Genomic DNA, 22266 nt, shown 5'->3' with positions numbered 1-22266 from the left:
TATGATATCTTCAAACATATATTTTATTAAAAAATAAAAACATCATCGCTTTCTCAAAATCACATAAAACCATATTATAACATCGACTGAGATAAAGAATAAAATGAAATATTAAAATCACGATGTATCTCGTTGCATTGCGCGAGTACGCTTCTTATATATATATAGGGGTCTGATCAAGAGGGAGCTCGATTGTTTATGATAACTGTGAGATCCAATCTCAACCATGCATTATTAATAATTAATGGTTATTATTAAACATATTAATTTTGGTAATTATTCATTAGTTTTCAAATAATTTAAATTTATGGATAATATATAAGGGTAAACTAGTCTTTTTAAAATCTCTCTCCTCTCTCTCCCCCTCTCTCTGCGGTCAAGAATTTCTAACACTAAAACACAAAACGAATATGATATACACTGTGATACTCAAGAATTTATAATAGTAAGACACAAGAGCAGTTATGATACTACTGTAATAACGTTCTGAATATGGGTTGATAACATATGTGATTTGAGTTTTAGGTCTCCGACGAGATACGGGCTTAGCCATCATCGAAATCTTCGATGAGATCGTATTGTGGTGCACCGTAGAGGTCTCCAACGAGATTTTTTGTGGTGAAGCAGTCGAGGTCTCGGATAAGATCTCAGCTGTAGCACATCATCGAAATCTTCGACGAGATCATGTTGTGGTGCACCGTCGAGGTCTCCTACAAGATCTAGGCTTTAACGCATCATCGAAGTCTTCGCCGATCGTGTTGTGATGCACCGTCGACATATGGGCAACACAATGTTCATCAAGTTGTGAAGACGAATGGGAAGAACGAGATGGGTATGTACATAACTCCATTTTTTATTCAGTTTGTTAGAAAGTTTTGATTTTATGGTATGATTCAAACGATGAAGAGAAGGTTTGAAGAATTAGGAAACAATAATCTATAAAATCAATTTTGTTGAGATAATTAAGGAAACCAATTTTTTGATTGATAACTATTAAATAAGAAAAATATGTAAACTATAATTAATCATTTTACTAAAACACCATTTACCTATTAATTAAGATAATACAATTAATATCATAAAATGATTGGTTCATATTAGACCTCACGGTTACCATAAACTAATTAGTTTTCATTTTAATTAGACATATATATGTGTGTGCGTGTGTGTGTGTAGGTGGAGGTTAAAACGAGAACCTCTATGATTTACGAGAATGCAAAAACAACCTACTAACTTCAAACATTTTTAATCAATAATTTAAGTTATATTAAATAAAAATAAATCAATAAGAACAATAATGTAATTAGGTTTTTTTTATTTATAATTTTTACTTTATTTTAATTAATTAGAATTATCCCATCATTTTAGTTTGGGACTGATCATGTGGAGTTGAACGTGCATCGTAATCTTCCATCATTTTCTTTCCATCATATTCGATTAGGTTTCACAATCACATGATTATCACAAGAATGTCGAGTACAATCTATTAGGTTTCACCACCGCCACCGCCACCACCACTTATTCAACGAATCAAATACATAAATTCAAATTATTTTGACAAATTCTATTCAAATATTTGTCAACCAAACGCATAATCAGACATAAGTAAATTTCATTCAAATTTCTTCAAATTCTAATTCCAGTGATAAATTTCAATTGTAATAAATTTCATTAGAACCAAATGAATCTTGGACTTTATATGATAATCGGGTTTGGAGATTTAGGGGCCGTTTACCGAACGTTTACTCGGGTAAGCACTTACCAAGTTACGTTACCTTACCGGATGAATATGGTAAAGACCAATAATCTTACTCGGTAAGTGAGAGTGACAACTTTTACCACGGTTAGTGGCTTAGTGCTTAACGGGTAAATTGTTGCATACAGCATACGATGTTGTTTTCGTGAACTAAAAATCTTACCTAATAAATAAACGATAGTGTTGAATTTCACGGATAGATGCTTATCGGGTAAGTGATTGGGTAAACAAATTTATTAAAGGTCATGTTATAAAACATAACAAACAAATAAAAAAGGTACACGTCATAAACAAAGGGAATGCGCAAGTTAGCAAGAAGATCATAAGAACAGGAAAAGAAGGACAAGTGAAGTGGGTGAAGAAACTGATGAGACGGGGCGGACATTTCAAGGAACATTGCCTTCCCTAAATATTACCATTACCATTACTATTCTCTTATAAATCCTAATCCATCTCCTACCGAGCTTCATTTCTACTCCAAATTCCTCAAAAACCCCATTTCCAATTCTTCCCTCATGGAGTCTGCAGCTGTCTTGCGCTCCTTTCACTGTAACTCGCCATTTCTTTTATCTATAATGTATCTCTGGATGCTTTTGCTTTTGCTTCTGATTCTTGATTCGTTTTTTATTTTTTGTGATTTTCATGATTATATAATTGTATGATTCAACATGGTACTTTTTTTTACGGATCGAGTGAGCATTTATCTCGTATGTTTATGATTGACTGAGCTATCAGCTATATTTGGTACAAACTAGTGTGAAATCGGTATATTTGCTGTTTGTGCAAATTGTTTAGCTGCATGTAGTAGAGGCATCGATTTGGTTTAATCTGCAAGTTAAAAATTCCGCGTGTTTTACTTAGGAACAGCTTGGAACTATGTCCCATCTGGTTCTCTATCTGCATATATGACCTAGGTGGGGGTTGAAGCCATAGCCACCTATAGTTGGCGAGGATGTTGGTAATATTGGGAGCCTATACATGTTAAGTTATCCAAGGCTTCTGAAATGATCCTAGGGTTTCCATCTCAAAATCAATTGGCAGTGAGTGAGATCATCCTTGGACCATGGATTTTCTTTGCGCGTTGAGCCTTGATTCATCTCCTTTTGATGACCAAATTTTTGCCAGTTGATGTTAAATTAGGTTTTAGTCAACAAACGGATGTGGGATTTGTTCTCCTGACATGTCATGTAGCACATGTCAAGACTGTTGAGGCTAACAGGTGGACAAACTGAACAGATGATGGTTCATTAAATTGGACAAAATCATGCATCCCAACTAGGATTTCATGCCATGAAAAGGGCCTTATTGGTTTCTGCGTTATAATCAATTGGCTATTAGTACAGTCTCCTTGGATCATACATATTGGAGTAAGAATTGTATTTGTGGAATATAGGACTTCTATATCTAACATGTCTGTAGCTCTGTGCCACATTGTTACAGTTGGTTTTCTAATGTGTATCTCTGATACACCATTGAAAAGCTTTATTTTTGTATGTGTAAGCCATAGTTGTTATTGAAGACCATCTTAATCTCTCTTCATTATCATAATTGATGCATATAAGAGTTTGAGGGAATTTGTGCATATTCTAGTCATCTCTTTTATCCTGGAGCATGATCTTTCTGCAGACCATTATACAGTCAACTTTGATACCTAGGAGTTATCTAATAAGATATTGATTTTCTTTGGGTTTTATGGAGCTGATAGAACACCTCAAGCTTGGGTTTCTACTTGTATTAATATGTAATCTTGTGATTGCAGATTCTGCGAGCACGGTTTCACCTTTGCGTTCTTCATTTGAGAAACCTGGTGTGGTTTCTATGCATAATGCAGCATGGCGCATATCAACCAGATCTCCCATCCAAGGTTCAGCATTTGGTTGGGATCTTGTATCTTCTCAGAAAAAGCAGGCCGGTGCAATTGTGTCATGTTTGAAGTCATCTGAAGTTGCTGTTGTAGACAAGTCCAATGGTGAGTGTTATCTTTCAGCTTCTGTGGTTAAGATTAATCATCAACTTATGAACAAAATGGAAACTTGGAAAGGACGTGTTCCTTAATCTGCTTAGCATTCAAAATCCATCACCCCTTTCCTCTAATTCTGCTGATCCTGTTAAGATTTTTGGACGCCCTTCCAATCGTTGGCACATTGATAGAAAGTAGTTACATTGAAATTGTTGCATAAGTTCAACTTTTTCTCTATTCAATGCTTTGGTAGATTAATGTTAAAAAGTATTCATCTTTACTATGATACTAATGATCACTATGTGTTGCATTTCCATCTGAAGGATCAGTGGAGAAGAGTACTTCAACGGGTTCAACTTTTCCTAGTGGCTTTGAGGTGAGTGTCTACAAAGATAACTATGTTTCTGATAGAACCAATTGTCTGTTATGTATTCGAATTGCTGAATTGAAAACGATTAAACAAGAAGGAAAAAAGATAATTCTGGGTTCGAGAGCCAAATCTCCCCATTCCCCTCCTCTCTACTCGCTATTTATTGTTTCTAATTTACCAAAATTAACAAAACTACCAAAATTACCCGAATTACCAAAAAATTATTGCTTTCTAAAATAAACCTTTGAAACCAGTGGCTTATCAATACTCCCCCCCCCCCCACTGATTCACCTTGTCCTCAAGGTGAAATGCTGGAAGTAGAAACGGGGTGCCAACTTCGCACTATGATGAGCGGACAAGGATGTTTGCCGATAAGGTCTCGTCTTCAAGAACACCCATTGACCCACAGAATATTCTACGTTGCATCGGTGCTTGTCTGCCGAACTTTTCATTCTTTGTTGTGCTTTCTGTAAGTGGACTTCGAGTTCTGTTAGCATGCGATCTCTGTCCATTAGCAATTTGGTCCACTGAAGAGTTGGAGACTGCCATGTCTGAATAGGGAGTTAACGTTGGTGGGTCCCGACCATAAAGAATCTTGAATGGGGTAGTGTTCGATGATGTGTTGAAAGAGGTGTTGTAAGAATATTCTGCCTAAGGAAGCCACATCGCCCACTTCTTAGGCTGCCCCCCAACAAAGCAGCGCAAGTATGCCTCTATACCCTGATTGACTACTTCCGTTTGTCCGTCACTCTGGGATGGTATGCCGTACTAAATCTGAGTTTAGTACCTTGTAAACGCCACAGTTCCTGCCAAAAATGGCTAAGGAAGATTTTATCCCTATCCGAGAAGATTGATTTCGGCACACCGTGTAAACGCACAATTTCTTTCAGAAAAATGCCAGCGCCTTTAAGGGGTGTGAATGGATGTCGTAGAGCAATAAAATGACTATATTTGCTAAGTCGATCGACCACCATCAACAAGGAGTTAAATCCCTCCAACATGGGTAATCCCTCCACAAAATCCATGGAAATATCTTCCCAAACACGTTGGGGAATATCCAAGGGTTGCAGCCCCTGCCAGTGTCAAGGTGGAACTCTTGTTTCTTTGACAGATCGCACAAGCTGCCACATATTCTCAGATTCTTTTGTTCATTCTCTCCCACCAAAATTCTGCCTTGACCCGCTGCAATGTTTTTAAGAACCCGACGTGACCCCCGATGGTTCCGTCATGGTATTCCATTAGAATATGAATGATCAACAGAGATTGTTGAGGAATAGCAATCTTACCATGCCAGAGCAGTATGTTTTCCCTCAACTGAAAGGGACTTGGCTCTGGATTGCCGTTCTTGAGTTCCGCAATGCGTGTCTTCCATTTAGGGTCTTGATTCACTTTGTTGACAAGCTGAGTGATGTCCCAACCTTGGAATGTAATTAATTCCATTAAAGTGGGTTGATGGGCCTTCCTTGAAAGGGCGTCGACTGCAGCATTTTCTTTGCCCGGTTTAAATTGGATCAAAAAAGCGAAACCGATTAATTTTACCAACCACTTTTGATAGTCGGAGGAGACTTCACGCTGCTCTAGCAAATATTTGAGGCTACGCTGATCGGTTTTGACGAAGAATCGCTTCCCCATCAGATAATGCTTCCATTTCTTAGCCGCTAACACAATCGCCATCAATTCTCGCTCATACATTGATTTATACTTCCCTGTTGCTGGTAATGTCTGACTGAAATAGGCAACTGGTTTGTTGTTTTGCATTAGGACAACCCCTACCCCTGTTCTGGAGGCATCTGTTTCCATAGTGAACTCTTTCTCAGAATTTGGTAAGGCCAAAACGGACAGCTGTATCATGGCAAATTTAGTTGTTGGAAAACCTTTTCAGCTTCGAAACTCGACTTAAAATTATTATTTTTGAGCAATTGGGTTAACGGTAATGCTATTCCTCCATATCCTTTTACGAACCGTCGGTAATAACCGGTTAACCCCAAAAACCCACGTAATTCTTTCACTGTTCTAGGGGTCGGCCATTCTTTCTTTGCTTGGATCTTCCCAAACATCGCTTCCACTCCTTTGTCTGAGATTATGTGACCGAGATATTCCACTTGGTGTTTCCCGAACACGCATTTCTTTCGGTTTGCTATCAATTGGTTGTCGCTAAGTATTTGGAGGGACAAGGCAATATGTCGCCCATGTTCTTCCTCATTATGGCTGTAAACAAGGATGTCGTCGAAAAAAATAAGGATGAACTTCCGAAGGTGAGGGTTAAACAGTTCATTCATGAGGGCTTAAAAGGTGGCGGGAACGTTGGTAGGACCGAAAGGCATCACCATGAACTCATAATGACCGTCATGGGTTCGAAAGGCCGTCTTTTCAATGTCATTATCCCTCATTAGAATATGATGATATCCCAATTTGAGGTCTAATTTGGAAAAATTTATCGCCTCGTGTAGTTCATCTATCAGTTCTTTGACCAACAAAATGGGACCAACAGTTGCTTGGTTGAGTGCGCGGTAGTCAATGCAAAACCGCCAACTCCCGTCTTTTTTTTAACTAATAAAATGGGGCTAGCGTACGGGGTCTCACTAGGCCGAATGACCTGGGCAAAATGACATTCCTTGGATGAACTTCTCGATTTCTTTTTTCTGCTCATAAGAATGGTAAGGTCTTACACAGATGGGCTCCGTGTTCGGCAGTAACGGTATGGCGTGGTCTTGCATTCTCTTTGGTGGTAGATGGTCTAACGGTTCGAACACATCTTGATGGTTCTCGAGGACCTGTTGCAAATAGGTCTGGTCTCGGGTCCTATGTTCTCTTTTCTTCTTGCAGCAAATACAAGTCTAGCAACAATGCTTCATCTGTGGTATGCCAACATTTGTGCAACCCTTTCAACGAGACAACGTTTTTCTGTAGGCCCGGTTCCCCTCTAATGACTACCTCTGACCCATCCACCTTGAATTTCATCTAGAGCGCCCTCCAACTAACCTTTATGTCGCCCAAAGTTTCCAGCCATTGTATACCGAGAATGATGTCGGTGCTCCCTAATTCAAGCGGTAGGAACTCTGTAATGGTCCGCATCTCGGCGAGGATCAACTCTACTCCTCGGCACACACCGTTCCCCTTCACCACTTGTCCCGTCCCGACCTTTACCCCAAACCCGGCGGTTTCGTCAACTCTGAGTTGGAGTAGTGAGACCAGCCCTGTGGAAATAAAATTGTGGGATGCACCACAGTCAATAAGGACAATCACTTCTTCACCTTTGATGAGCTCCCGAATTTTCATGGTACATGGGGATGTAAGTCCAACCACTGAGTTTAGGGATAACTCGATGGTTTGGTCTTGTTCAGTTACCAATCTTTCAACCTCATTTTGATTAATTTCTTTGTCTTCTGCTTCTATTTTGGTGGGTTCATCTTGGAGTATAAGTACTTGTAATTCCTTGTTCTTGCACTTGTGACCCACTTGATATTTTTCGTCACAACGGAAACAGATTCCCTTAGCCCGTTTATCTCGAAGCTCCGCTTCTGTTAATTTTCTGGTTGTCGGGAGGCTCCCATTCCTTTACCCACTGTCGCCGGAACACCTGTAACCATGGCACTATTGATCGGTGTCGGGGTAGTGCGAACTACGAAAGTCGAAAAATTAGGGCTGGGTTTATAGGGACCACTATGACTTCGATTACCTCCCAATAGCTGAGAATTTCAGTCCTCCACCAATTGGGCTACTTCCATGATTTGGGACAGCCCCTTGGGTCTAAGTAGCCTGACTTCGGCCTGAATGAAGGGTTTGAGCCCATTCATGAAATTGCATTCCAACACTTTCTCGGGAAGGTCCAATAAGGAGGAAGCAAGAGTCTCAAAAGAATGGCGAAATTCACGAGGTGTACTTGTTTGTTGGAGAGCTAGAAGTTGTTCGAGGGCAGATCCACCATTGGTGAGTCGGAATCTATTGATGAGTTGCAATTTCAAATCCTCCCAAATCAGAATCGGATCTCTGCTATCGACCTAATGAAACCATGCTAGAGCCTCGCCTTCCATACAAATCCCTGCAGTGGCAACCTTCTCTTTCTCCTCAAAACGTTGAAGGGTAAAATAACGTTCCGCCCTAAAAATCCATCCATCTGGATTGATCCCATTGAACATGGGTAATTCAACACGTCGCAATCTCCAATCCGTTGGAGAGAATCTCGGAGTTGGAGGTTTGCCGGTTCCTCCCGTATCTGAGTGGACGAAAAACGAGGAATTCACACCCCCTTTGGGTTGCGATTCTGGACCTCCTCCCGAACCAGAACCTTGAAACGACCCTCTGGATTGCGAGGAATTGTCGGATTTCGCTTGGAATAGCGAATCCAGTTTGCCCGTAATTGCTTGAATTCCCTCGTCTAGATCGTCAATTCGTTTGGTGTTACCTGCCTCGCTATCTCAAAGCGCTTTCACATAAGCTCTCATTGCTTGAACGGATTCTTCCAGCACCTCTATGCATTCTCCTTGAGTCTTTGGTGCCATAGTCAATCAGAATCGAAGGCTCTGATACCAATTTGATAGAACCAATCGGCTGTTTTATATTCGAATTGCTGAATTGAAAATGATTACAAGAAGAAAAAAAGATAATTCTGGGTTCGAGAGCCAGATCTCTCCTAAACAAAAAAGATCACAAGAATTGCCTCCCCATTTCCCTCCTCTCTACTCACTATCTATTGTTTCTAATTTACCAAAATTAACGGAACTACCAAAATTACCAGAATTACCAAGAATTTTCGCTTTCTAGAATAAACCTTTAAAGTCGGTGGCTTATCAGTTTCCTGTATCATTGTGCAATATGTGGGACAAGCTTGTCACATACTAGAAAGCTCTCCAGAAATCTAACCAGAAATTTAGTTCCTCCTTGACATTATTGTTTTATCTTTCTAGAACCTTTTTCATGTTTAGGTTATTAATCTCTGGTTACTCACAATGAAAAGTTGGATTTAATCTGTTCACGATTTTGTAATTGAAGCAGCATTTTGATGTACTTTTGATAAATCTCATCAATTGCACTTGAGAAGATATTCAGTGACACTGGTTTTGAAGATCCAATAAATTAGTCTGCAAATAATGAATTGATGGTTCACCCTGTTTTTATCAAGGTAGGGCAAGAAATAGGGTAAAATTATTAGGCATGTGGTCCTTGAATGACTTGAGAGTTGAGACATCATGTATTTAACTCTTCAAATTTATATCTACACAGAAGCATCAAGAAAATACCAGCATCTAACTCCGAAAGGAGCATATAATGGAAGTTCATTCTTACTCCTTTATATTTTGCTCCTTTCATTGGATTATTGCTAGATACATGTGCATGTTGATTGTAATTTGCCTATGCCATGTCAAAATTGTGATCATTTCTCTAGTTGAGCTAAAAAGTTGATTCCATATATTGAAGTTATTTTCACTTTTCTGGAGACGCTATATTGGCTTATTAAATAAATTAAAGAAAACCAAGTTCATCTTATACTGGAATAAGAATGTTGCATGCCCGCTAGCCAATGACTTGGTGGTGGTATTTAAAGGGGTTGGAATCATAGTCAGGCCTTCAGGGTAAGCCTTAGGTACCCCAAATTTCTCAATTCCCAACATGTATAGAGTTCAAACCATTTTTTGGAAGAATCCAGAAGTATATGCCAAGGATGAAGCTGCTTTTATCACTCACAGTCTCACATCGTGGCACTGGTGTAACTTTTCTATGATGTGCAATTTCTCTACTTTATTTTGCTTGACCATTTTACTTACGTGCTTACTGTTTAATATCAGGAACTTGTCCTGGGGGTCTGTGACGAGACACAGATTGCTGAGTTGAAAATGAAGGTAAGCTGCCACATTGGTAATCTCATTTGCATATCTTTCGTAAGATTGTTGGTTGTCATTTAATCAAGTATTTTAATTATGAAATAGCATATTGTGCCATGGGCACTGCATATCCATTAAATGTCATGGTGGTGACGTCAAAACATGAAAAGGCATAGATACCCTTTTAAGATCCCTTTTCTTTAATGGAGCTACATTCGAAGCTTACGTGTTACCTCCGTAACTTATGGTCTTGTGACTGCCAAAAAATGATTATGCTAAGAAAGACAACACGTTTATACGTAATGGCGGATGACTGTAATGTGAACTACAAGGGAACAAACATGGAATAGTGGAAATGTTTGTGGAAGGTGTCTGTTTAAGGTCTGAGCTCATGATAGGGCAATTGGCCCTAGTATGTGGTGGTTATAACCATTATGGTCTTTAAAAATTGAGATTAGATATAAAAACTGAAAATCTACCACAAAATGGAGGACTCTTAAATGAATCATTTCCTCAGGTATCCAACGCGTATCAATCACAATATTTGAAGATCCTGATCTTGAGACATGATACGATTGCATGCATCATATTTGCCATTAAAAAAATCCTTTTGTTTTCTCTCCCCTAAATACAAGTTACACACGCCTTTCAGGAGTAAGAGTCATCTGATTAGGTATCTGTTTGTTTTCTCATAGATTGGTAACTTTGAAATGCATCTCAAGAGGAACATTAAATCAGCCGCTGCCATCATACCTGTTGCTTCACCTACAGAAGCACCACCAATTCCTAGCAAACCAATGAATGAATCTGCCCCTGCTACCCCACCATCGCCACCAAAGCCATCTTCTCAAAAAACAAATCCCTTTACAAATGTTCCCGTTGAGAAGTCGAAGAAATTAGCAGCACTAGAGGCTTCTGGAGCCAGTGGATATGTTCTAGTCTCATGTCCAACGGTATAATGTTCCATACCCAATCTTTTCCTTTCTTGAGCCTGTGGCCTCATGGCTTTATGCAAAATGGTTTATGGGTTCATATTTCACCATTTCTTCTATTATCAGGTTGGAACATTCCGCAAATGCAGGACACTTAAAGGGAAGAAGCAACCTGTTCTCTGTAAAGAGGTAACTTTTGCAACATGTGAGCTTTTTTGGTCAAGCTACGATAGAGAGCAACTAAATGTCCTTTGCAATTTTGTTCTTTGAGTTCCTAGCTCTCCTTTTAGTTTTTTTTAGATTACTTGTACACACACAAATAAATTCATAATTTAATATGCCATAAGCATATGGCAGCATAAAATTTAACCATTTTTCTTCATTCTTCAATTTCCATTGTGGGACCCATCATCTTTGTCCTCACATCAAGTAAATTGGATTGACAATTCACATTTTCATACTCCTCCACATCATATAAGTGGTATCACATTTTCAATTCTCCATGCATCATATAAATGGGACCATAAAATGAGAAGTTTGAAATGGCTGAATAGATTTATACTTTTTAAAACAAAAACCAAATTTACAAAAGCCAACTCAACCTCCAAGGATGATATTTTCAGGGAACGCCTTCATTTAGTCTAGTGACATAATATTCAACATTGAGCTACTTTGTGTTGAATGAACAGGGTGATATTATCAAGGAAGGACAAACTATATGCTATTTGGACCAGTTTGGCACTGAACTTCCGGTGAAGGTGAGATAATGTCCTCAACAGTTTCTGTTTTCAGGGTAAAAAGAACTTCATTTCAATTTGATCATCATCTTTCTATGATTATGCAGTCGGATGCAGCTGGAGAAGTCATAAAGATTCTCTTTGATGATGGAGGTATGATGTCTGGTTCAATTTTTAATCATCACTGCATCTATCTTTAAGGCATTTGCTTTTTAGAACAATTAATTACAGAAAACATTCTACCAAATTGTCCCAGTTCATAAATCTATCAGGTTAATTGCACATAAATTAAACCAAACTAAGAAAGAATAAAACTTGTTTACTCCAATAATAGTTCATGAAAGAGTACATTAGAACTTAGCAGGGTCTATAATTGTGAAGGTTGGTGCTCATTCATGATAACAAGTGATAATTCATTATATATTTTTATGGCCCATTTTCTATACCCTATCAAATTATTCCTTATTAGATCATGACAATTGCTCCGTTGCTCACCATCCAATGGTACATATCCACCGGGTTCTTTTATTTATATAATTACCAGGCACTTGCGCCATTTATGGGCTGTTCAAAAAAGAACATTTCTCTACAAAATAATCGTACTTTGTTTCGGTTCCCTAGATCTCATCTCTATGGTGGAAATACTACAAAAACATTCAAAACAAGACATATATTCAATTTGCACTTCACAGGCGTATATTAATTCCTTAAGATGGAACTTGCTCATTGTTTGTATATGATTTTCACTTTCTGTTATGGCCATGTTTGGCAAAGTAGCTGACAAGCTGGTTGTTAGTTAAAAAACTAGTTGTTGACTAACTGTTAGCTGAGAAAACTAGTCATGTTTGGTAAAAACTAGATGATAAGCTAGATGAGAATGTAAAATGACGTAAATATGACGTGTTAAAAAATTAGTTGGAAAAACACAAGGGGCATAATAAAAAAGAAGCAGAAAAAGCCTCTAGAGCTTATTAAAACACCACATGAAGTAGCTTTTCAAAAAGCTAGCTAGCTTATTGCTAACTAAACGGAGTTTTTCAATAAGTTCATAAAATAAGCTGGCTTATGGTTGCCAAACACGGGTTATGTTAGTTTGAACAGCAAGATTGTTTTCTTGTTGTTTGACATACTTAATAATCATTTCGGATTTGTAATTCTGCAGAGGCGGTTGGATATGGAGATCCCATCATTGCAGTCTTGCCCTCTTTTCACGACATCAAGTAAACTACCATCATCCCTTTAAGTAGTTCTGTGGTCAGCTTTCTCCAATGGCTTGCAGTTTGCTTTTTGTTTTAAATCATCTGTATTCTTCTTAGCATTTTCGCCTTTTACCAATTTTGTGGCACGGGCATTCAGTTAGCAATGCAACTTGCCTTTCCAGTGTGTGTGGGTCGAAAATTGAATTCAGACCTACAACAAAAACGACCATAAATTTCGACATGTAGAGAGTTTATAACCTGTATTTGCATATTTCTTTAAGCCATTGCCAGGGATGATACACTATGATCATTTGTTGCAGATGAACCTAAACAGATAACATTACATGCTCGGGTTATACGATTCAAAAACTGTGACAAAAAATAATCAATTGTTACAAGATCAACATGAAGCTCTCTCTACTAATAACACAAAGACTTGCATCAACAGTAGTAAATGGAGAGATCAATCTCGACTAGCTAGTAGTTCGTTGCTGAATCTTGTTCCCATTGGCTTGCTTGCTTACCGATCTTCTGTAAAGCTCTGATCACTTCTTCATTCGTTACATTTCCCGTAACCATCACCTTGTTCAGTTTTGTATCGATATCATAAGCTTCAATGTCTGCTAGAAAAAAAAATATCAAACCCTATTAAGCCTAGCTTAGAAAAAGCACTTTAGCATCCACAATGGTTGAAGATTTCGTTGGTAACTTAAGTGGGACCCATGAGCAAAAAAACAAGCTGTTTGGAGAGGTTCCTATTTAGGAGTTCTTTAAGCTTAGGTAGCCAAAAAGCTTTTCAAAAAGCTCTCCAGAAAGTTCCATTGTGAATGCTCCAGGGTCGAACCAAAAAGGGTTAGAGCCGATGAGAGTTTCTGTGGAACCGATCCAGGGGTTGTTTGTTTACCTCTCAATAGTTCCATTAAGAGGCAACCTCTGAATGTTAAGAGGTGAATCTTGTTTGGCAAAAAAAAGTCTGCCTCATAATGGTTCCAAAACCCTCTGAATGATTTTGTATCCTGGATCTCCCTTAACCATTAAGAGCCCTAATTTCATTGTACACAATTACCAAACAATTATATTTCATTTTGCACTATATCATGGGAGCCTCTTAATCATTCTGACCGCTTAATCATTCTGCACCAAACCATTCAGCAATTGCCAAACAGCCCTTTAGTTGTTACTCCTTACCTTGGGTCTATGAAAATGGAAACTTGAAATTTACTAATGAATGAAATGGAAAGATGAGTTGATGATACCTTCAAATTTCTTGATGGTCTTTAAGATCTTCTTGATGCATTGATCACAGTGTAAACCAACCCTCAATTCTACCACCTATTTCAGGAAAACAAAAACAGTTTAAGCACAAATGACTTGGTTTACAATGAAGAAAATGTGTGGTACAAAAACTCACATTTGCCATTCAAGAAGTTGTAGAGAAATCTGGGATGCAAAGAAGGGATATTTAAAAGGGGGGTTAAAAGTGGGGGAATTCGATTCTCACTCTCTGGATGCCAATTTCATTTCACTTTTTATGTTGACATCATGGGATTGGGACATTTTAGACATTACCCACCGTACGTTGCGGGTGGGGGTGCGGTGTAATCGAGCCGATTTGAACCGCAACTTGTTCACGTTGAGGTTTGTTCGTGAAAAAAACACGTTGAAAAGCTCATGTGTTGAAGTTTAAAGCCTATAAATAAGTGTTGGAAATCATTAATCAAAGGAGATTCAAGTAGACAACTTAGGTGCCGTTTATCAAACGCTTACCCGGGAAAGCGCTTACCAGATCACATTACATTATCGGATGAATATGGTAAGGATCAAAAATCTTACCCGGTAAGAGTAAGACAAGGACCAAGAGTCTTACCCGGTAAGTGAGGGCAACGACTCTTACCACGGTAAGTGCTTACCGGGTAAATTGTTGCATACGATGTCGTTTTGATGGACTAAAATCTTATCTGCTAAGTAAATGATGGTGTTAATTTTTGCCGGTAAGCACTTACTGGGTAAGTGTTTGGTACACGGTCCCTAAGTAAATGTATTAAGATTCTTTTTCTCTTAATTTTACAAAAAAAAATCTATCTTTTTTCCTTTCTCTTAAAACAAGATACCTTAAAATAAATAATTGTTGCGATGATGTTGTTTTTGTAGATGGATGTTCACTAGAGGTGGCCAAAATTCGGTCCCGGGCCGGGCCTTAACCGGTCCCTACCGGGCCTAATCGAGACAAAAACCGGCGGTAACCGGTCCCGACATAACCGGTCCCGGTGATTTTCCTTGTAACTGGTCAAGGTTATTAGTAACCGGTTGTCCCAACCGGTCCCGGTCCCATAACCGGTCCCGACCGGGCCTATTAAAAAAAAATGATTTTTTTTTTAAATTTTTGGTTATTAATAAATTTTTAATATGTTATTAATATGTTTGTAATATGATATTTTGAATATGTTTTATTATAAATACATTTTACTATAAATACGTTTTGTTATATATATATATATATATATATATACGTTTATAAATATGTTTTGTTATATATATATACGTTTATAAATACGTTTTGTTATATATATATATATATATATATATACGTTTATAAATACGTTTTGTTGTAAATATGTTTAAAAATACACAATAAAAATACGGTTTATTATATATATACGTTTCGTTGACCGGGCCGGGCCGGGCCTATAACCGGTTACATAACCGGTCCCGGTCTTAACCGGTCCCGGTCCCAAAAAACGTCAAAAACCCTAACTGGATCATAACCGGCGGTCCCTCAACCGGTCCCTACCGGTCCCGGTCGGTCCCGGTCCCGGTCCCTCTCCGGTCCCGGTCCCGATCCCGGTCCTCCGTCGGTTATGGGCCGGGCCGGGCCCATTTGGCCATCTCTAATGTTCACACTCCTTATTTTGTGACTTCAAGTATGGGCCATTTGTTCAATTCGTACATATTTTTCTAAAGGATATTAACCAGGGACAGACCCAGAAATTGGTTTTTACAACATTATAGTTGGTTTGTTGGTTAGTTAATTGTTTTTCATATTGGGATTCAAACTCGGGTCTGTGGTGAAAGAAAATTTTGTAAACTAACTCTACAAAGGAAAATTTGTATTCTTATTGTAGTTTTTTTTAAATATATATGGTGATACATAACAAATTGATACAGTTGCATTTTAAATGAATCTAAATTTTTTTACATTATGACGGATGAAGGAAACGGTGGCACGTGCCATTGTAACCACAAAGCCAGGTCCGTCCGATAGATTTTGGTGGACGGTTTTATCGGTCTTGACATATATTTTGGATATTTATTATTGCAATTTACAAACGGTCTGAAATTAATGTTTTTTTTTCATGTGTTACGTAAATAATTTTATAGCTTTTTACAACTAGAGATGGCCAAAAATACGTCCCGGGCCGAGATTTTCGTGCGGTAACCGGTTTCGACCAAAATCGATCTCCCCATTCTCCATATACAAAGCCCAACCCCTAGCCTAGCCTACCCTAAAAGTGGTATAGTAGGGCATAGTAGGCGCAAGATTGACAGCATGTTGAGCTAGCCACAACCCACTACTGTCAAGGGGTTGAGAGGCTTTYTGGGTTTAACAGGCTATTACCGAAAATTTTGAAAAGGGTATGTGGTTATCAACAAGACACTGACCAGTTTACTGACCAATTTTAAAATTTTTTGAATAAATTTGCTAAACTTTTTGAGGTGTGCACTTTTATGTTGTTTTTGTTTATAATGTTTGAATTTGTGGTTGGTTATGGTGGTGGTTAACGGTCGAATAAATGATGATATTAATCAGTAACAATCTGTAATAACAAAATTTTGTTGTTAATTAATAATAATGGTAAAGAAAATCAATGGGAATGTCGAATCATCAAATTAAAATCAAGAATTCTATTATATCTTTCTTATATTTGTATCTTTAAATTGCTGTATTTCAAAATAATAAAAAAATGGTTTAATAATCTACCGTATTTTTATATACAATACACTAGCTTTACAAGTAATCAGATCATTTTTTGTATACAAAATTTGATAATACACCCTTAGGTGGCGTTTAGTTCGCAGATTCTGGAGGAATCTGAAGGAATTGGAATGTTGAATTCCTTTGACCAGATTCATTTCCTTCGTTTGGTTCATTCTTTTCAGCGGAAGGAATCTTCAGATTCCTATGAATTCCATGGATAAAGGATTTTAACATTCCTTAGTAACTATATGGTATTTTGATAGAATGAAATCTCTATCTTCATTATACCAAATATGTCTTTAACCTAATATACTATAATCTCATAAAAAAAACATATGACCATCGTCGACCATCTCTCGACCACTATTGATTTGAACGACCGCCGACCACCACCACCGACTACCACCGATCTGAACCACCACCGACTACCATCGATCTAAACCACCATCGACCATCACCACTGATCTGAACCACCGCCGACCACCACCATCGACTACCACTAGCCTGAACCACCGGCGACCACCACCACCGGTCTGAACCACCGCCGACCACCACCACCGACAACCACCCGTCTGAACCATCGCCGACCACCACCATCGACTACCACCGGTCTGAACCACCGCCGACCACCACCACTGACTACCACCGGTCTGAACCTCCGCTGACCACCACCGCAGACCACCACCACCGACTACCACCGATCTGAACCTCCGCTGACCACCACCGCCGACCACCACCACCGACTACCACCGGTCTGAACCTCTGCCGACCACCACCACCGACTACCACCGGTTTGAATCACCGCCGACCACCACTGGTCTGAACCACCGTCGACCACCACCGGTCTAAACCACCGCCGACCACCACCACCGACTACCGCCACTCTAAACCACCGCCGACTACCATTGATCTGAACCATCGCCGACCACCACCACCGATCTGAGCCACCGCTGATCTGATTCACCGTCAATCTGAATCACCGCCGATAACCGCCATTTGAACCACCATGGACCACCGATCTAAACCACGCTGACCACCACCGCCAACTACCACCGATCTGAACCACCGTCGACCACCATCATCGACTACCACCGATTTGAAACACCGTCGACCACCACTGACCACCTCCATCTGAACCACTGCGGACCACCATCGATTTGAATCACTACGGAACACCACCATCTGAACCACTGTGGACCACCGCCGACCACCGTCGATTTAGTAACGTCGTTTGGCTTATGATTATATTTGGGTTGTGTATTTTATATAATATTAAATAATTATTTTATTGAAGTACTTTTAGTTTTAAAAAATTAAAATTTCCAAAAAAGGGCATTTTGGTCATTTACCAAAATTTTATTCCAATTCTAAAGCTACATTCTGTGAACGAAACATAAAGATTCCAATTCCTTAACATATTCCATTCCAATGTCTGCCAACCAAACAGGTGGTTAAACCTGACAACATTCCATTCCAATTCCTTCAAAGTCAAATTCTTTTGACAGATTCCATTTCATCCAAAAACATTCTGCGAACCAAACGCCACCTTAAATATATCATCTAAAAAGTAAATTTCCTGAAGAACAATTAGTAAATTTCCTGAAGAACAATTAGAACTAATATCAATGCAATTTACTTATGTTATATGAGTTAATTTCGTTTAAAAAAAATTAAAGAAGTCACAGCAAATGATACATACATCTACACGTGGCAAACAGCTGCTCCCCCTCTCACAATCACCTTTACCCATTTCCACAACTCTCTCTCTCCATAGATTATTTGAGAAAAATCCAAAGTAGCAGACGAAACCAATAATGGGATCGTAAAGTTGCAAAAAAAATGGGAAATGCACTCAGGATTGCTTATGGCGTATGCTGTTCCAAGCCACCAACCACCACCACCACCGCCGGTGATCAAGAACTTGGCCACCACGGCGTTTCTACATCCACCGTCGGTGTCTCCGCCCTTGCCCAACACCTCTATCACTTTGAAATCACCTCCCAGGTAGGTACTCTCACTTTCTTTCAACAACAAATCATCCTTCCATCCATCACTTGGATCTGTCCATTTTTCCACCATAATTCACACCTCCTCCCATTTTCCAAACATTGTTGCAACCAAAATACATTTTCATCTATAGGTTCCTGGAGGTCTGACTAAGCATGTCACTTCATCCAAGAGAGCTCAAATTAACTGGTAAAGTTTCCAACTTTTTGCCTCATAAAATTCAAGTATTAGACCTAAAATTGAACATGCAGTTTCTCTCTCTTGTTTTAGTTGGTTTTTTGACACTTGAAAAATGAACTGATGAAGGTATAAGAAACTAGCAAAGGCATGGAGGGAATCAAAACCCCCACCCAAGACACCTGAAGAGGCTTCCAGACTTGTAATTCACACCCTGCACAAACATCAAACACCTGATATTGAGGTTCTTTCTCTTTCTCTTCTTTTCTCTCAAATTTCACATAAACCCAACTAGTTTTCAGGTCTTAACACCAATGGGTATGGAAAACCTAACCCACATAATGCAACATTGGTCAAAAAGGTCCTTTGAGCAGTAACTTATCTAAAAGACTTGTAATTTGGTGTTCTATTTTCTTTTTGAAGGGCTTATGATACCTTTCACCGCTCGATATACAACTAACTTGTACAAAATGACATCTAAATTGGGTGTTCTATTTCTCATTTTTGAAGGGCTTATTGTCATTTTACGGTCTCCCTCTTCCTCATTCACTAGTTGAACTCACCGCTGGTGACGCTCCACTGCTTGCCGACGGTCTTAATTATGAGTTACACACGCTTCCTGTAAGAACAATTGCCTCCTAAACTTACACTCACACTTACACTTCCTATAAAATCTCTTTCTTAGTGGTTTTGCAAATTCACTTGATTTAAAAAGGTGGATGCAAGGGCAGTAGCAGATGGGGATACTGTAACAGTCTATGTTAGTACCTCAGATTCTCGGGAGTCGTCGCGTGTTCCCCAATCGGTACAAGTGGCAGCGGTTGAACGCAATGAAGCACGTGCCCAGAGAAACTACACGAAAGCTGATGCACTGCACAAGCAAATCACAGATGCAGGATATCGGTAATTAGTCATGTCTATACGATACAACGCTAGTTTTTAACTTCGATAGCAACCTTTACATGGATCATTTAACTTGTTGACACAGAGTACTACATATTCATGATGAGGACATTCTAGCACGCAAGTACCGCATTAGACTAAGGTATTTCAAATAGATTTGTGTCTATATCTGGTTTCTATTTTCCAGACTATGCATTTCTCTGCTGGATATTTGTTCGTTCTTGCTCTTTACTTATATACCATAAGATTAGTTTATAGAAGAGCGTACTAAGGTCTTCTTTGACGACCATAAACTAACTTATTTTTTGAGCCTACTAAAAAAAGCCCCATTTTGGTTTGACATAAACTAGCTTATAAGGCAAGAACCATTTTCCAATGTTGTCTTTATATTCTTTCCAATTAATTTTTCAGCATGTCCGGTCATTTTACATTGTTGTCTTAAGCTTAGTGTTAACCGGTGTTCAAAAAGGCGCGCCATGGTGCAAGACGCGTCTCCGCCGTTGCGAAATGGCCCATAACGTTTCTGTAAGGCGTGGCTCACGCCATGGTGTTTTGAGGTGTGCCATGACGCATGTTTTTTGTAACACGTGATTTTTTTCCAAAAAAATATATTTTTTATTTTGTATCTTTTGTGTTTTTACACTTTTAACTTTAGATTTTACATTTTTATGTAGATCTAACTAATCACATCTTTCACAGTTTCACAAATTCATAAACGTTACAGACTCTCGGTTAAGATGAAGTTGTAAAATTACCTTTCTAAGTTCTATTTCAAATATTTAATCAAAAACCTATTTTTATAATAATAATATATATGATTTTTCTTCTTCTAATATGAATGTACATTTTTTAATATCCTTATCTGATTAGATGATATACAGAAAACATATATCTGTATATATAATTCTATATATGACATACAATTTTGCCGCCTTATGTCACGCCTTGAAAAACGCCGCATCCTTGTCGTGGCGTGTAAGGCTTGAGGCTTGACTTCGCCGCCACGCCACGCCTCACGCCTTTTTGAACCTTGGTTTTTACCAAACATGACTAGCTTATAAGCTAGCTTTTTGGGCAACAACTAGCTTTATAACTAGTTTGCCAAACATAGCCTAAATACTAGGGGATAAGTAATTGCAGTGCCAATAAACACCTTGTAGGCTATGCTAGCCATTGCATGAGGTTTCTCTATTTGGTGTCATCATGAGTAAATGGAAACAGGGGAATAGATGCGCCCGAAAGCTTGATGCCCTACGGGAAAGAGGCGAAGGAGGAGCTGGTGAAGATAATCGGTGGCAAGTGTTTAAAAATTTTGATCTTCGATGAAGATCAATATGGTCGTTCTGTTGGGGATATCTACTGTAATGGCATCTTTGTACAGGTAATTTGGCTGACCTCATGATGTCATGCACCTACATATGTAATGCAACTAATTTGGAAAGTCGATCACACAGGAATTAATGTTAAAGAAAGGACTTGCATGGCACTACACTGCCTACGACAAACGGCCAGAATTTAAGAAGGTAAATTACCTCGTCATTTATGTGATTGTGGCAAGAACAATCAGCTTTTGTATCTTTCTGAAAATGGCTGAATTGGTTTGATATCAGTGGGAGAAAGATGCCAGAGCCAAGCGACTTGGGTTGTGGGCTTCATCAAATCCTGAAATGCCATGGGAATGGAGGAAGAATCGTCGTGAAAACAGATAGCTGCACTGCTACACTCTCAAACGGATGATGCTACTTCTTAGTCTGTTTCCAGGCCACCATCAACTATGACACATAGGATAAACAAGGCTTTGGACCTTCAAATCTGTCTTTTGTAAGAGAGTTAGCATGGTGAATTAAGATTAAAACTCAGTAAAAGGGTGTGAAAACAACTCTCCCGTAATCGAACTGTTAAAAATGTTTTCCCATGGATCAAACTGTTTGTCGCTCCACCGAGGCCTTTGCCTTTTCTTCTCTGTTTCTTGACATAAGCATCCATAGCTTTTTGGTCACAGGCTCACTGTCCAATTTAAATAACACATTCAAATGTAACAAAAATGAATAAAAACAAAATTGCTTCTAATGTTTGTTGGATTTTTCCCATTGGAATTGATCCCACATAGGAAAGAAAGGGGGAAAAATGGATGATTTATAAGGGTAAGATCATAAGCCTTATCAAAATCAACTAAAACCTTTCGATTGGGCTTTAGCTTGGGGTCTCGTGACCGTCACGGCTATAGCCAAACCAGACCGACCGACACACTGTTTCCGAACAGTCGTGTCTGTTCGCGTGGGTGGTTTCTTAACCGCCCGTGGGTGGTTATTTAACCACCAAATAACTACCGAGGATATATATACATGCTATATCCCTTCATTCGAGAACACATTCATATTCCATACGTTTTTCCCTTTTCAATTGCATCTTCCCTCTCAAGAACAC

At 38.9% G+C, this 22266-nt stretch overlaps 3 protein-coding genes across 4 annotated transcripts; 2 read left to right on the top strand and 1 right to left on the bottom strand.

The window, feature by feature from the left end:
• Positions 1 to 2090: 2090 nt before the first annotated feature.
• Positions 2091 to 13101, top strand: LOC112508808 (biotin carboxyl carrier protein of acetyl-CoA carboxylase-like). The gene is made up of 9 exons (XM_025113586.1): positions 2091 to 2305; positions 3516 to 3725; positions 4040 to 4092; positions 9873 to 9926; positions 10604 to 10861; positions 10967 to 11029; positions 11530 to 11598; positions 11685 to 11730; positions 12740 to 13101. Exons 1-9 carry the CDS (start codon positions 2272 to 2274, stop codon positions 12799 to 12801), a joined length of 849 nt encoding a protein of 282 aa, XP_024969354.1. The 5' UTR covers positions 2091 to 2271; the 3' UTR covers positions 12802 to 13101.
• Positions 12982 to 14212, bottom strand: LOC112508809 (copper transport protein CCH-like). Of its 2 annotated transcripts, none has more exons than XM_025113588.1 (3): positions 14188 to 14212; positions 14033 to 14108; positions 12982 to 13396 (listed from the first exon to the last, which is right to left on the bottom strand). In XM_025113588.1, exons 1-3 carry the CDS (start codon positions 14194 to 14196, stop codon positions 13254 to 13256), a joined length of 228 nt encoding a protein of 75 aa, XP_024969356.1. In that variant the 5' UTR covers positions 14197 to 14212; the 3' UTR covers positions 12982 to 13253. The 2 variants fall into 2 exon arrangements, with proteins under 2 accessions (XP_024969356.1, XP_024969355.1); XM_025113587.1 differs by having other exon boundaries at positions 13161 to 13399.
• A 4329-nt stretch (positions 14213 to 18541) lies between these two features.
• LOC112509441 (staphylococcal-like nuclease CAN2) lies at positions 18542 to 21777 on the top strand. The gene is made up of 9 exons (XM_025114403.1): positions 18542 to 18756; positions 18893 to 18948; positions 19066 to 19180; positions 19447 to 19557; positions 19652 to 19839; positions 19925 to 19981; positions 21061 to 21220; positions 21294 to 21362; positions 21450 to 21777. The coding sequence occupies exons 1-9, from the start codon at positions 18592 to 18594 to the stop codon at positions 21546 to 21548; spliced, it is 1020 nt and encodes a 339-aa protein (XP_024970171.1). The 5' UTR covers positions 18542 to 18591; the 3' UTR covers positions 21549 to 21777.
• The last annotated feature ends 489 nt before the right edge of the window (positions 21778 to 22266 follow it).

This window comes from Cynara cardunculus (genome assembly GCF_001531365.2).
Source record: "Cynara cardunculus var. scolymus isolate 2C chromosome LG 3, CcrdV1, whole genome shotgun sequence".
Classification (NCBI taxonomy): Eukaryota; Viridiplantae; Streptophyta; class Magnoliopsida; order Asterales; family Asteraceae; genus Cynara; species Cynara cardunculus.
Note: the sequence above shows the minus strand (reverse complement) of the source record. Positions and strands in the feature narration are given on the sequence as shown.